At 36.7% G+C, this 17210-nt stretch overlaps 1 protein-coding gene across 8 annotated transcripts in view; it reads right to left on the bottom strand.

Annotated features, from left to right (window-relative positions):
- brsk2b (BR serine/threonine kinase 2b) overlaps positions 1 to 17210 on the bottom strand; it is a 149672-nt gene that overhangs the window by 23663 nt on the left and 108799 nt on the right. For all 8 annotated transcript variants that reach the window (XM_082161849.1, XM_082161852.1, XM_082161854.1 and 5 more), the window contains exons 6-8: positions 5489 to 5522; positions 5246 to 5314; positions 2086 to 2232 (exon numbers count right to left, since the gene is read on the bottom strand). In XM_082161849.1, coding sequence (XP_082017975.1) covers positions 2086 to 2232; positions 5246 to 5314; positions 5489 to 5522 — 250 coding nt within the window. The remainder of the gene's footprint in view (positions 1 to 2085; positions 2233 to 5245; positions 5315 to 5488; positions 5523 to 17210) is intronic.

The raw sequence follows: 17210 nt of genomic DNA, 5'->3' as shown, positions 1-17210 counted from the left end.
ATAGATATAGAATAGAAGATAAAGTGTTAGTATTAATGGATCAAGTGTGGCCGTTTCTTGAAAATGGCCACGGACTCAGCAGCTCTGGTTGAGTTAGGCAGATCATTCCATCAGCAGGGAACAGACCAGGAAAGAGAAAGAGATTTTGTGCCTCTTTGAGATGGCACCACAAGACTTGAATTTGATGCGAACGGCAACTGGCAACCAGTGCAAATTTTGTGAGGAGAGGAGTGACGTGTGCTCTCTTCGGCTCGCTAAAGACCACTCTAGCTGCAACATTCTGGATCAGTTGCAGAGGTTTGACAGAGCAAGCTGGAAGACCAGCCAGGAGAGCATTACAATAGTCCAGTCTGGATAGAACTAGCGCTTGGACAAGGAGTTGTGTGGCTTGCTCTGATAGGAAGGGCCTGATCCTCCTTATGTTGTACAAGGCAAATCTGCAGGACCGAGGAGTTCTAGCAATGTGGTCTGTAAAGTTCAATTCAGGACAAAACAAGCATTCAAATAACCTAAAATAATTTATTTCAATATATTTCTTATTTTAATTTACCCCCTCAACTGCTTTTCTTTGAAGAACCAGGGTTCTCACAATCTTGGAAATATTGGCAGTGCAATTTAAAAGTGTGATTTCTATGGAAAAGGTCAAGTCAGTTCAAAAGACATTTTAACAATAAATAAATAAAAAACTCTATTTATGTCAAGCTCTAAATTATTTTATCAGACAGAAATGGAGAAAACATATTTTTAAATATATTTTATTCAGTAAATCACGAAAGACTAAAAATATCATGTAAATGTAGCCTACAAATGTTTAGTTAAAAAGTGTAGGAACAGACAGTCCACTCTTAAAACGTCTGAAACTTAAATTAAGAAATTATTTTATTAACTTATTTCAATCTATAGAGACTCCTATGTTATGTAAAAAAATAATAATAAAAAAAATAATAATAAGATAAATGTCATTACAGCATAATGTAGTAGAGACCTAAACCTAGCTATATTTGTGCCACTGCACTTTTTTTTACATTTTCTATCATTGATGGCAGCAGTAATTCATCAAATGATGATGAAATGATTGCGATCAGCAAGATCATGAATTGTGCCATGCAAATTGCATTTAGCACAGTTTATGTGGGCCTTTAAATTCCATTACAGAATCAGTGTGTGCAGATAAACGGGGCTATAAACACATAAACGATAAACACACTGCAGTGAATTCCCCCTTGAATGTGTGCTGACGTGACAGCGTACAAGAAACAATAATGATGCATTGTCCACATGTCTGTAAAACTGTATTACTTTTAGTACTCAGCAATACTCTATTGGATTGTTTTAACTAGGTCTTTAAGATAATATTTCAAACTAGCAATAAGACAATATCGACTTCCTTCCCACACTGGAATCATACAAAAGATCTCTTTTATATAACTGACAAACCGCACAGGAAATGGGCTATGTTTGGATCCTTCCTAGGAGAGCACTATTGTTTTCAATCACTGAGAGATGTGGGCAGTGAAGACAGCTATCTGTTTTCTCTGGAAAGCAAAAAAGGAAACTGGAACATTTCAAAGGGTTGGTATTAGGACAAGCTTATAAACCCCTTGTCACTCCAGAATGTTATAAGGAAAAGGGGGGCTGCTCCGAAGCAGAACAATGAAAACAGTAGCTGAGGGAGAAGAGCAGAGAGACGAGGAGACCATGAAAGAAAGAAAGAGATAGACAGAAGCGCATACACGGAAGGTTTTTGAAGCTAATGTGTGAGATCCGGACAGACAGGATGGTTGGATTAGTGCGGCTGTGTGTTGACCTGAAGTGACAGCTCAGAAGCAGAAGAGCTCTCAGACTCATAACACTTATTTAAGAGAAATCAGCTTAATATACTGTAGATGTCTGTAGAACTAAACAGCCAACCAGCATCTTTAGACAGTGTAGTGCACATGTAAACTGTCACCACCCATGATTCCCAAGGTAACATGAGCTATTTAAGAGATAAATAATTATTATTTGTTTTAGAAACTCTTATGGTATCAGGTTTAACAAGGTTTGAACATTGATGGTATAAGATGAAATTGTCAAAAATCTGACCGTGAATCGTTTGGTGGCGTCCACTTCGATCATCCCCCTCAGGAGGTTCTGGCAGTCTGGAGGAATGAAATGGGGCATGTGAAAGACCCCGAGCTTCACTTTCTCCAGCAAGTTCCTCAGGTTGTCATCGTCGAAGGGCAAAGCACCCTGACAGAGAGAAATATTGTATATGTCAGAACTGTTGCCCTCATATTTAGTGAGATGGACAAATTATGCTCAATAAATATTTATTATAGTGCTGTCAAATTGATGAATCGAATCTAACATGATGTTTACATAATGTAGGCCTATATGTATATGTGTACAGTATATATATATATATATATATATATATATATATATGTCTGTGTGTGTGCGTATATATATTGTATATACACACACACAAATATAATATATAGAAATATAATATAATAATTATAATATAATATAATATAATATTATATTATATTATATATATATATATATATATATATATATATATATATATATATATATATATATACATACATACATATACACACACACACACACACATAAACAAAAGCTAATTAAACAAAAGCTTTTATGTTAGATGCAAGTAATTGACAGCACTAATTTATTATTAATATCAATATTTAAAACAGTTGTGCCTTTTTTGTGTAAATCGTGATGATTTTTTTCAAGATCCTTTGATGAATCTAAACTTGAAATATATATATTTTTGCAACAATGTAAAAGTCTTTACTGTCTTTTTTTATTTTTTTTTTATTTATTGCATCCTGGCTAACTAAGTATTAATTCATTTAAAAAATATTACAGACCCCAAACTTTTAAACATAAAAAAACAAAAAACATTTGAATAGCAAAAATGTATATTTAAATAGCTTTTTGCATCATTTTTCAAAAAATTGAAGGGATAGAAGTGATGAATGCTTTGACAAAGAGAAAGCACCCCCACTTTTTTTAGAGAGCTTTATAAAAGGATAGCTACACAGGAAGTAGGACGCAAAATAAATTAAAAAAAGGCTGGTGCAGAGAGATGATTGTGCTTTGATAATTAGCTTTGTTTTGTGCCAGATACACTTCATAATTTTCACATCAGAGAGACCCATCAGGGTCCCTGACACTACTGAGATGTCAGCGCTTGATAAACGACACAGAAAATTCACAAGCATGACTCACGACAGGGCCATGTAAAAGATGATATAATCAAGCAAAAACTAGCAAAGTAGAGAGAAGATAAATAAAAATAATGCAGATTACTCGAATAAAAGGTCTTTGATCACTGAAACATTAAAGAACAGGTTCCAGGGACATGCAGGAATAATTTGATTGGTTTGTGAAGAGGAAGCAGTTATAATGGAGCACAAAAACACAAAAGAGAACAGGGAATCAATTGGCTTTCCAATTTCACTGGGGCAAATGGTTCTGCTGGGATGGGATTGTGTTGGGCTCATGGTCTTGAACAGTAATTACACTTGGACCAGCTTGATTATCCAGTATCAAAGCAGGCCGTCTGCGTTCAGAGCGTCAGAGGAGTTGTTGTCTGGTTTGAGAATGATTTAATTATAAGCTAGTGCCATTTGTCTCAGATATTTGATATTGGAAAAGTATAACAAGCACGGATCAGAAAGTTCTGAAGTTGATCAACAGCTTGGTGTGACCATACGCGTCCACTGGCGCAGAGCTGAGCGGGCATTTTCAGTTACTAGAGCTGATCAGCAGGCTTGCATGGGGGATTGTGGGATTGACAACGGTGCAGAGTAAGCAGTGAGAACGTCAAAAAGTTCAGGAATGTTTAACTATGCAAATAAGAGGTAAAAAACTTGAGGTATCTATATTACACATTTATCAAAAGTGACAGTAAAGATTTTTATAATGCTACAAAATATTTTAAGTAAATGCTGTTCTTTTGAACTTTCTATTCCATGAATAATCACAAAAAAAAATGTAAATTTAAATAAATCTCAACAATTTTCAACAGTAAGAAATGTTTTTGAGCAGTAAATCATCATATTAGAATGATTTCTGAAGGATCATGTGACACTGAAGACTGGCATAATGATGCTGAAAATACAGCTTTTCCATAGGAATAAGTAAAAAAAAAAAAAAAAAAAAGATATTTTTAATTATAATATTATTTGTGACCCTGGATCCCAAAACCAGTCACAAGTTGCCCAGGTATATTTGTGGCAATAGCCAATAATACATTGTATGGGTGAAAATGATCTATTTTTCTTTTATGCCAAAATTCATTAGGCTATTAAGTAAATATTATGTTCCATGAAGATATTTTGTAAATTTCCTACTGTAAATATATAAAACATTTATTTTTGTGAGTGAATGCAGCATAATTAGCATAAATGGGCAACTTTAAAGGTGATTTTCTCAATGTTTCGATTTTTTTTGCAGCCTCAGATTCCAGATTTTCAATTTCAAAAGAGATAATTGTTGTATCTCGGCCAAATATTGTCATATCATAACAAAACATACATCAATTGAAAGTTTATTTATTCAGCTTTCATGTGATGTATAAATCTCAATTTCATAAAATTGCTCCATGTGACTGGTTTTGTGGTCCAGGGTCACATTTCACAATTTTACTGTTTTTACTGTATTTTGATGCAGCCTTGGTGAGGATAAAAGACTTCTTTCAAAAACATACATCAAATCTTGCCATCCCCAAAAAGAGATTTTTAAAGGTTTGACAAAAGCACGCCACTCGAATTATAGCTTGATTCCATCCTCCAAAATCTTGAAATCTTTTACAGTCTGAGTAAGTCAGAGTAAGAAGATAAAAGTAGATTTATGAAACGCTCAGCATGATGGGAAAAAAAGAGCTGATCTCACTTATGTCTGATATAGAGATGATTCACCATCTGAAGTGGGAAACCATAGTGCAGCTTTGGTGTTGTCAATCTTTTAAGCTCTGACTACAGAGTCGGTATAACACCTTGATTCTCTTAAAACCCAACTCTTGCTTAGCTGATTAGCCACCATTGAAATATCTTTGTCTGGATTCTCCCACATCCTCTGATAGACTTTCAGAGGGGAATTATTTATTTATTTTTCATTGCCTGCTGCTGAGAGGCTCAAATTTGTCATAAGGGCAGGGGGCTACATTACAGCAGAATTATATGACACAAAATGAAGTTTCTGCCACAAAAAAGCTTTCACTCACCACCAAAAGTGCAAAGAGAATGACTCCACAGCTCCATACATCAGCTTTCCTGCCATCATATTTCTCCCCCTGTCAGAGAGAGAGAGAGAGAGAGAGAGAGAGAGAGAGAGAGAGAGAGAGAGAGAGAGAGAGAGAGAGAGAGAGAGAGAGAGAGAGAGAGAGAGAGAGAGAAGTTAGAAGTGGAAAGAAAGAGATTCAGAGGAAGCCCCATTATGAGAGATGCCACTGAGAGCACGTACTTACCCTTATAACCTCTGGACAGGCATAGTGAGGGGATCTGAAAGAAGAAAGCACAATATGTCATCATCATCCTCACCCAACCTTGGCAAAAACACCCATTAGAGGACTTATACACCGAGGAAACATGCAGTACACTAATTCAGTAATAACTCCTTGCGATTTGCATGAGGATCTTCACATCATCCTTTCTGACAAACAGCCCTATGTCTAACCACCCTATATAAGCTGTTGTCAAATGATCCAATAATATAACATTATATTGCAATAACTTTCTGCTGGGAGTGTGTAAAACAGGCGTGTAATCATTTGAATTGTGTAATGCATTTTAACGGCGTTGCTCATCATCAGAAGCAGTTCTCCATTTATCAACACCAATGCTCTATAAATGCCTGTTTCTTCATTGCAGGTGTCATATACCATTATGTAGACTGAGTCTATAATGATAATACATTCATTTAATGGTTTGCTTTCTCTGCTTACTGCTCACTGAAAGAGAAAGCTATTATTGCTGTTTCCAATACCACATTGCAAGGTTTTTATACCAAATTAAGTGTTAATGCAACGTGCTCTTGCTCAGCAATTTCAATTTGCTTTTGTGCCCATTTTATACATAGCTGGTGCCTCGTTCATTCTGGGTGGAAAGAAATATAAGCTATTACTATCACAATAATGTGATGAAACAAAGTATTATAGTTTCTGTGAATATGTCATATATGCATTGTGTCATTTTTCACACACTTAACAATAAGGTTTAATTTTAAAAGCATTAAATATTATGAACTAACAATAAACAACCTTTTTTTATAGCATTTATTAATCTAGGTCAATGTTCATTTATAAATACTGTACACTATCGTTCACTGTTACTTCATGTTCATCCATAATACACAAACTGCTCTGTGCCTTATCAAAATTCAGTGTAAATACATAATAATGCCATTTAAAAGCTATCTAAATTATGCCTGTTCTGACCCACCTCATCCCCTAGTATCAAAGCATTTCTGCTATCTCCGAGCAGCATTAAACATTCTGTGTAGACATCTAACGGCACTTCAGTAGCGCTTCTTTGCACATTTCAATGTAAATTTTGCATTATACATCTTGAATGTTAAAAGTGTCTTTGTACGTTTAAATTAACATTAACCTACATTAATAAATAATGTTGTTTAGTGTTAGTTCATGATGCCTTATGCATTAACTAATATGAAGTGAAACTTGTAAAGTCTTACCAAAAAAATCTACTCCATATATTTAGCAAAGTATATAGGTTTATCCTTTAAAATCAGATCCCCTGTGACAAGACATTTAGTTAATTGCTATGACCTTACAATGTTACTCCCTAGCAGTCAAAATATTCACAAAACCACGTTAAGAAACTCATGTGATGCACTATAAAGCAGATGGGAGTTTTACTTACTCAAACATGTTCTGAGGGCAGAAAGGAAAATGATTGGTTTACAGCTTCAACCAATGAAACTGAAGCAAGGGCGGGGTTTAGACGTTTGAATTTGAGATGCGCTGCGGAGGGATTTCTTGAAGAATAGTCGGAATAAAAGACATGTTCGTGGGAGAACGCATTTATTGCAAGGTAAGTGAATTTACAACTATATTGTGTTACAATTCAACATCCTCTAACGTTTACTAAGATAATATGCGAACATTTAAAAATGCACAGAACTAATCATCGTCTAAATATCGTATTGTATGCATTTTGATTTGACTGTTTCATCAGTCGACCAAAACAAAGCTGCTTATGGGGTAACTGGTGTAAAACATGCTTTTCCAATGCTACCTCGCTGTCTGTTAAATTGATGTGCGAGAACAGAACTCGTTCAAATTTTCCGCGATATTTCAACGGTCAAAATGATACATCTCCCGCGATCGCGCTGCTCTCAGGGCAGGAGTAACGTTACTCGATAGATTCAAATTGCTGTTATTTTTAGTGTATTACGAGCTCTCAGGGCAGGAGTATAGATTCAAATTGCTGTTATTTTTAGTGTATTACGAGCTCTCAGGGCAGGAGTATAGATTCAAATTGCTGTTATTTTAGTGTATTACGCGCTGCTCTCAGGGCAGGACTACTCAATAGATTCAAATCACTTTTATTTTAGTGTATTACGTGCTGCTCTCAGGGCAGGAGTACTCAATAGATTAAAATCACTTTTATTTTAGTGTATTACGCGCTGCTCTCAGGGCAGGAGTACTCAATAGATTCAAATCACTTTTATTTTAGTGTATTACATGCTGCTCTCAGGGCAGGAGTACTCAATAGATTCAAATCACTTTTATTTTAGTGTATTACGCGCTGCTCTCAGGGCAGGAGTACTCAATAGATTCAAATCACTTTTATTTTAGTGTATTTCGCGCTGCTCTCAGGGCAGGAGTACTCAATAGATTAAAATCGCTGTTATTTTAGTGTATTACGCGCTGCTCTCAGGGCAGGAGTATAGATTCAAATTGCTGTTATTTTAGTGTATTACGAGCTCTCAGGGCAGGAGTATAGATTCAAATTGCTGTTATTTTAGTGTATTGCGCGCTGCTCTCAGGGCAGGAGTACTCAATAGATTCAAATCACTTTTATTTTAGTGTATTACGCGCTGCTCTCAGGGCAGGATTACTCAATAGATTCAAATCGCTGTTATTTTAGTGTATTATGCGCTGCTCTCAGGGCAGGAGTACTCAATAGATTCAAATCACTTTTATTTTAGTGTATTACGCGCTGCTCTCAGGGCAGGATTACTCAATAGATTCAAATTGCTGTTATTTTAGTGTATTGCGCGCTGCTCTCAGGGCAGGAGTACTCAATAGATTCAAATCACTTTTATTTTAGTGTATTACGCGCTGCTCTCAGGGCAGGAGTACTCAATAGATTCAAATCACTTTTATTTTTGTGTATTACATGCTGCTCTCAGGGCAGGAGTACTCAATAGATTCAAATCGCTGTTATTTTAGTGTATTATGTGCTGCTCTCAGGGCAGGAGTACTCAATAGATTCAAATCGCTGTTATTTTAGTGTATTACGCGCTGCTCTCAGGGCAGGATTACTCAATAGATTCAAATTGCTGTTATTTTAGTGTATTACGCGCTGCTCTCAGGGCAGGAGTACTCAATAGATTCAAATCACAGTTATTTTTAGTGTATTACGCGCTGCTCTCAGGGCAGGAGTATAGATTCAAATTGCTGTTATTTTTAGTGTATTACGAGCTCTCAGGGCAGGAGTATAGATTCAAATTGCTTTTATTTTAGTGTATTACGTGCTGGTCTCAGGGCAGGAGTACTCAATAGATTCAAATCGCTGTTATTTTAGTGTATTACGCGCTGCTCTCAGGGCAGGAGTACTCAGATTCAAATCGCTGTTATTTTAGTGTATTACGAGCTGCTCTCAGGGCAGGAGTACTCAATAGATTCAAATCGCTGTTATTTTTGTGTATTACGTGCTGCTCTCAGGGCAGGAGTACTCAATAGATTCATTCACTTTTATTTTAGTGTATTACGCGCTGCTCTCAGGGCAGGAGTACTCAATAGATTCAAATCGCTGTTATTTTTAGTGGATTACGCGCTGCTCTCAGGGCAGGAGTACTCAATAGATTAAAATCGCTGTTATTTTAGTGTATTACGCGCTGCTCTCAGGGCAGGAGTACTCAATAGATTCAAATCGCTGTTATTTTAGTGTATTACACGCTGCTCTCAGGGCAGGAGTACTAAATAGATTCAAATCGCAGTTATTTTAGTGTATTACGCGCTGCTCTCAGGGCAGGAGTACTCAATAGATTCAAATCGCTGTTATTTTAGTGTATTACGAGCTGCTCTCAGGGCAGGAGTACTCAATAGATTCAAATCGCTTTTATTTTAGTGTATTACGAGCTGCTCAGGGCAGGAGTACTCAATAGATTCAAATCGCTGTTATTTTAGTGTATTACGAACTGCTCTCAGGGCAGGAGTACTCAATAGATTCAAATCGCTGTTATTTTAGTGTATTACGAGCTGCTCTCAGGGCAGGAGTACTCAATAGATTCAAATCGCTGTTATTTTAGTGTATTACGCGCTGCTTTCAGGGCAGGAGTACTCAATAGATTCATTCGCTTTTATTTTAGTGTATTACGCGCTGCTCTCAGGGCAGGAGTACTCAATAGATTCAAATCGCTGTTATTTTAGTGTATTATGTGCTGCTCTCAGGGCAGGAGTACTCAATAGATTCAAATCGCTGTTCTTTTAGTGTATTACGCGCTGCTCTCAGGGCAGGAGTACTCAATAGATTCAAATCGCTGTTATTTTAGTGTATTACGCGCTGCTCTCAGGGCAGGAGTACTCAATAGATTCAAATCGCTGTTATTTTAGTGTATTACGCACTGCTCTCAGGGCAGGAGTATAGATTCAAATCGCTGTTATTTTTAGTGTATTACGCGCTGCTCTCAGGGCAGGAGTACTCAATAGATTCAAATTGCTGTTATTTTTGTGTATTACGCGCTGCTCTCAGGGCAGGAGTACTCAATAGATTCAAATCGCTGTTATTTTAGTGTATTACGCACTGCTCTCAGGGCAGGAGTATAGATTCAAATCGCTGTTATTTTTAGTGTATTACGCGCTGCTCTCAGGGCAGGAGTACTCAATAGATTCAAATCGCTGTTATTTTAGTGTATTACGCGCTGCTCTCAGGGCAGGAGTACTCAATAGATTCAAATCGCTGTTATTTTAGTGTATTGCGCGCTGCTCTCAGGGCAGGAGTACTCAATAGATTCAAATCGCTGTTCTTTTAGCGCAATACTCCAAGCTGTCAGGGAAGGAGTACTTCAGAGATTCTAATTGCTTTGCATTTTCCTAGAAATGAAGTCCTGTAATATTCCTGTATTGCAGGAATATACAGTAGTAATGATACTATGTGCTCTAATAATTTGATACACTAAGGTCAGTTCTAGAATAATTATATTTTTCTCTATAACTAATCATTGTTAATTCTTAAAAAAAAAACTAAAAAAAACATCACTCATAAAAATATTCAGTAAAAATGGCTGTCAGCTCCCAGGGCATTCTTCAGGGCATCACTTTTGTAAAACTAAAGCAAAGTTGTCCCACAATACCAAAATATAGGCTACAGTACAAAATACTCCTTTTTTCCTTTTTATATTTTTGCTGGTTTTATAGTCTAGTAAATCTATAGCCCTACACATTTTTAAGGGTATATTTGATTATTTTGAATCATTTTGTTGTTACATAAGTAGACCATTTCTTTTTGGTCTATTATTAACTTGGGTAACACTTTACTTGAAGGGGTGTGCATAAGACTGACATGACACCTTCATAATCATGACATGGCAGAGGTCATAAATGAAGGAGGTCTTATGCATGTTTATGACAACTGTCATTAAGTGTCATTCGCTCAATTATGACATTTTTAATGCAAATATGACATTGTTTGCGATGTCTTTGTTATGACAACTTGACATAAACCAATACATCAAAACCTGTTAATGTCTTTGTCATGACAACTTGACATTACCAAGACAACATAAATTGTCATAAACATGACATAGCCTAGCAGATTAACTATTAAACTTAAGAAACCACTTAGCTTTATGGGTTAACATTTCATTAAACTTTCAGGTGGTTGGTTTTGACATTGGCTGTCATGAGGCCATTATAACTGTGTCATGAATGTTTTTCTTGACCTCAACTACAGTGGTACAAATTTAATTTGTCATTAAAATGTTATAATGGCTTCATGACAGCCAATGTCAAAACCAACCACATGAAATGTTAACCCATAAAGCGAAGTGGTTTCTTAAGTTTGATAACTAATCTGCTATGTCATGTTTATGACATATTTATGACAGGTTTTGTTGTCTTAGTAAAGTTTAGTAAGTTGCCATAACAAAGACATCTCACACAATGTCATATTTGCATTAAAAATGTCATAAATGAGCGAATGACACTTAATGACATTTGTCATAAACATGCATAAAACCTCCTTCATATTCATGACATGTGTCATGTCATGATTATGACGTTGTCATGTCAGTCTTATGCACACCCCTTCAAGTAAAGTGTTACCTTAACTTGTTCTTGTATCTCATTCTTCAGTTACCTGAAAGAGCTGGCAGAAACTGGATGAATAAAAGGAGCCAACACTGAAGATGCCTGATGCTACCCAGTCTATGATTAAGGCCTGGATGCAAAGATGGAGAGCGTTTGGTTCCACCTGATACAAGCACACAATCTCAGTGTTGATTTTGTGATGCATAAATGTGATTGCAAAATGTGGATCTATGTTCAAATACTTAATTTTCCACTGAGTATTGCAGAGAAACAAAGACACTTAATTTCAGGGTTCCTAGGCAATTTGGAAAAGTTTGGCATTTGATTTGAGTAATTTCCAAGTATGGAAAAATATTTTTGTTTCCATACTTTTCCCACCATTCTGTTTTCCAAAATAAAAAATTAAGATTTTCTAAAAATACATTTATCAAAAGCCGATTGAATTCATGGCAAAAGTTTAGTGATCATTTAGAGATTGTTTGTCTTTATCATAAGCGAGTCTCTTTTGAATGTCACTAAATGAATGTGCATTTACCCCTCTACCAGCAACAGATAAAGGATCAGACTACCATTTAACTCATGCAACATCAAACCACACCTGTTATAAAGCATCTTAGGTTTCTTCTCATCCTGTTAGTGCTTATCACTTCCAGAAAACTTTTGTACTGATTGTACTGTATACCAAAAATGTAATGTTTTATGAATCATTAATGTTTAATATGGTTAGAAAAATCTAGAGAGAGGATTGCAATTTTAAGTCTGTGTGGAAAAGTGTAAGATTGAAAATAATTAAAGATATTTGAAAATGAACAAAAACATTTTCTTTTACTGTTTCAATTCGCCTTTCTTACCCCAGGGTACCATTTGGAATTCCTAAAGGCAAGAGGTGCTGATAGTGCTCAAGGCCTGTAGGTCAAAATGTGTGTACGTCGGGGGTCTACGAATTGTCACACCTTTTACAATGGGGGAAATTTTAATTATCTAATTAGTCGATTTGAACGTCTCACATTTGGGTTACAGACACATGGTCAAGGAAGGCATCAAAGATTATAACAGTTTCTCTGTCCCTTTTATTCTCTGGCTCTATTTGTCTCTTTCTACACTCCCTCTCTTTATATCTCTCAGGAAACACTTTACATATATGGGGGGTACAATTAATGGTATTTTGGGATGGGATAAGTTTTTATCATCACATCTATTTTGTAACTTTAAGTGTAACCATATATAGTGTCATTAGACCCTTTCAATTACATATAATGTGCCAACTAGTTTTGATTAGTTATTGACTTTGAAGTGCTACCTATTGCAAAACAATATTGTCACTCTATAGCAGCAATCTGCCACATATTTAGCTGTTGTTACAAGTTGTAACTACTACTTGTAACAACTTATTTCCGTTGTTGATATAAGTAGCAGTGGGTGGTAATGGACAAGAAATCTACAGTTTTCCACCATCTTACTGATAACGTTTCTTTAGTTATTCGGCAGTCTAGCAGCCTGAACCCCTGTAGGAAATCAATCCTTACAAAATTATGGAATTTTTATTTCATTTAATGACTGAACAAAAATTGATTGTAAATAACTAGTTTACTAATTATATTTTTATTGAACTGTCTTTTGGTCCAATTGTGCAAAATAACCAATTCAAGCATAATTATGACTTTCCTTTTTTATAGTATTACAAAACATTTCCAGTGAATTAAATGTATAAAACAGAAACATATCACAAAAAAATTCAGAGCAAAGATGTAGCCTATCATTAAACTGTTGTACTTTTAACTAGCTCATATCATTATTCTTAGAGGTTTTTAATTGCTTTATTATTTTTATTTTAGACAGGTGTCATTGAACTTGAATGGGCTTCCTGTTAAACTAGGCCCAACGCTACGGGTCGCCTGGTCAAATGTCTGTCAGTTCCTCCTTAAATTCTCCAGATCTGTAGGTCTTCCTGCAAATGAATTACAAGATGTTGGTTTCAATGTAGGCTGATAGTCATAAAAAAACAAAATGTAAAATGTATTTCACCTGAAAGCTTCAGTTTCATCCTCATTTTAAAATATTTCCTGGACTATTTCTTTTGTAGAGTAAACTTGGTGCAAGGGACATTAATGAAACCTTATTGTAACGTGGAACCAATGTAAACAAATAAAATTACTTGTAAAAATCTTAAGATCTTTAAGCTAAAATACATTTATAATGCCCTCAAAACAGCACTAAAGACACAGTTATATTGTGCTTATCACAGTTAGTGCATGTTGAAGTCAAATTGAATCGGAGTACTCCTGCCCTGAGAGCAGCGCGTAATACACTAAAATAACAGCGATTTGAATCTATTGAGTACTCCTGCCCTGAGAGCAGCGCGTAATACACTAAAAATAACAGCAATTTGAATCTATTGAGTACTCCTGCCCTGAGAGCAGCGCGTAATACACTAAAAATAACAGCGATTTGAATCTATTGAGTACTCCTGCCCTGAGAGCAGCGCGTAATACACTAAAATAACAGCGATTTGAATCTATTGAGTACTCCTGCCCTGAGAGCAGCGCGTAATACACTAAAAATAACAGCAATTTGAATCTATTGAGTACTCCTGCCCTGAGAGCAGCGCGTAATACACTAAAAATAACAGCGATTTGAATCTATTGAGTACTCCTGCCCTGAGAGCAGCGCGTAATACACTAAAAATAACTGTGATTTGAATCTATTGAGTACTCCTGCCCTGAGAGCAGCGCGTAATACACAAAAAATAACAGCGATTTGAATCTATTGAGTACTCCTGCCCTGAGAGCAGCACGTAATACACTAAAATAACAGCGATTTGAATCTATTGAGTACTCCTGCCCTGAGAGCGGCGCGTAATACACTAAAAATAACAGCAATTTGAATCTATTGAGTACTCCTGCCCTGAGAGCAGCGCGTAATACACTAACATAACAGCAATTTGAATCTATACTCCTGCCCTGAGAGCAGCGCGTAATACACTAAAAATAACAGCAATTTGAATCTATTGAGTACTCCTGCCCTGAGAGCAGCGCGTAATACACTAACATAACAGCAATTTGAATCTATACTCCTGCCCTGAGAGCAGCGCGTAATACACTAACATAACAGCAATTTGAATCTATACTCCTGCCCTGAGAGCAGCGCGTAATACACTAAAAATAACAGCGATTTGAATTTATTGAGTACTCCTGCCCTGAGAGCAGCGCGTAATACACTAAAAATAACAGCGATTTGAATCTATTGAGTACTCCTGCCCTGAGAGCAGCGCGTAATACACTAACATAACAGCAATTTGAATCTATTGAGTACTCCTGCCCTGAGAGCAGCGCGTAATACACTAAAAATAACAGCGATTTGAATCTATTGAGTACTCCTGCCCTGAGAGCAGCGCGTAATACACTAAAAATAACAGCGATTTGAATCTATTGAGTACTCCTGCCCTGAGAGCAGCGCGTAATACAATAACATAACAGCAATTTGAATCTATACTCCTGCCCTGAGAGCAGCGCGTAATACACTAACATAACAGCAATTTGAATCTATACTCCTGCCCTGAGAGCTCGTAATACACTAAAAATAACAGCAATTTGAATCTATTGAGTACTCCTGCCCTGAGAGCAGCGCGTAATACACTAAAATAAAAGCGAATTAATCTATTTGAGTACACCTGCCCTGAGAGCAGCGCGTAATACACTAAAAATAACAGCGATTTGAATCTATTGAGTTCTACTGCCCTGAGAGCAGCGCGTAATACACTAACATAACAGCAATTTGAATCTATACTCCTGCCCTGAGAGCAGCGCGTAATACACTAACATAACAGCAATTTGAATCTATTGAGTACTCCTGCCCTGAGAGCAGCGCGTAATACACTAAAAATAACAGCGATTTGAATCTATTGAGTTCTCCTGCCCTGAGAGCAGCGCGTAATACACTAACATAACAGCAATTTGAATCTATACTCCTGCCCTGAGAGCAGTGCGTAATACACTAACATAACAGCAATTTGAATCTAAACTCCTGCCCTGAGAGCAGCGCGTAATACACTAAAAATAACAGCGATTTGAATCTATTGAGTACTCCTGCCCTGAGAGCAGCGCGTAATACACTAACATAACAGCAATTTGAATCTATTGAGTACTCCTGCCCTGAGAGCAGCGAGTAATACACTAAAAATAACAGCGATTTGAATCTATTGAGTAGTCCTGCCCTGAGAGCAGCGCGTAATACACTAACATAACAGCAATTTGAATCTATACTCCTGCCCTGAGAGCAGCGCGTAATACACTAACATAACAGCAATTTTAATCTATACTCCTGCCCTGAGAGCTCGTAATACACTAAAAATAACAGCAATTTGAATCTATACTCCTGCCCTGAGAGCAGCGCGTAATACACTAAAAATAACTGTGATTTGAATCTATTGAGTACTCCTGCCCTGAAAGCAGCGCGTAATACACTAAAATAACAGCGATTTGAATCTATTGAGTACTCCTGCCCTGAGAGCAGCGCGTAATACACTAAAATAAAAGTGATTTGAATCTATTGAGTACTCCTGCCCTGAGAGCAGCGCGTAATACACTAAAATAACAGCGATTTGAATCTATTGAGTACTCCTGCCCTGAGAGCAGCGCGTAATACACTAAAAATAACAGCGATTTGAATCTATTGAGTACTCCTGCCCTGAGACCAGCACGTAATACACTAAAATAAAAGCAATTTGAATCTATACTCCTGCCCTGAGAGCTCGTAATACACTAAAAATAACAGCATTTTGAATCTATACTCCTGCCCTGAGAGCAGCACGTAATACACTAAAAATAACTGTGATTTGAATCTATTGAGTACTCCTGCCCTGAGAGCAGCGCGTAATACACTAAAATAACAGCAATTTGAATCTATTGAGTAATCCTGCCCTGAGAGCAGCGCGTAATACACTAAAATAACAGCGATTTGAATCTATTGAGTACTCCTGCCCTGAGAGCAGCACATAATACACTAAAATAACAGCGATTTGAATCTATTGAGTACTCCTGCCCTGAGAGCAGCATGTAATACACAAAAATAAAAGTGATTTGAATCTATTGAGTACTCCTGCCCTGAGAGCAGCGCGTAATACACTAAAATAAAAGTGATTTGAATCTATTGAGTACTCCTGCCCTGAGAGCAGCGCGCAATACACTAAAATAACAGCAATTTGAATCTATTGAGTAATCCTGCCCTGAGAGCAGCGCGTAATACACTAAAATAAAAGTGATTTGAATCTATTGAGTACTCCTGCCCTGAGAGCAGCGCGCAATACACTAAACTAACAGCAATTTGAATCTATACTCCTGCCCTGAGAGCTCGTAATACACTAAAATAACAGCAATTTGAATCTATACTCCTGCCCTGAGAGCAGCGCGTAATACACTAAAATAACAGCGATTTTAATCTATTGAGTACTCCTGCCCTGAGAGCAGCGCGTAATACACTAAAATAAAAGTGATTTGAATCTATTGAGTACTTCTGCCCTGAGAGCAGCATGTAATACACTAAAATAAAAGTGATTTGAATCTATTGAGTACTCCTGCCCTGAGAGCAGCGCGTAATACACTAAAATAAAAGTGATTTGAATCTATTGAGTAGTCCTGCCCTGAGAGCAGCGCGTAATACACCAAAATAACAGCAATTTGAATCTATACTCCTG

The sequence above is a fragment of the Leuciscus leuciscus genome, assembly GCF_965113295.1.
Source record: "Leuciscus leuciscus genome assembly, chromosome: 2".
NCBI classification, from domain to species: domain Eukaryota; kingdom Metazoa; phylum Chordata; class Actinopteri; order Cypriniformes; family Leuciscidae; genus Leuciscus; species Leuciscus leuciscus.
The sequence above is the reverse complement of the archived record's forward strand: the minus strand, read 5'-3'. Positions and strand labels throughout refer to the sequence as shown.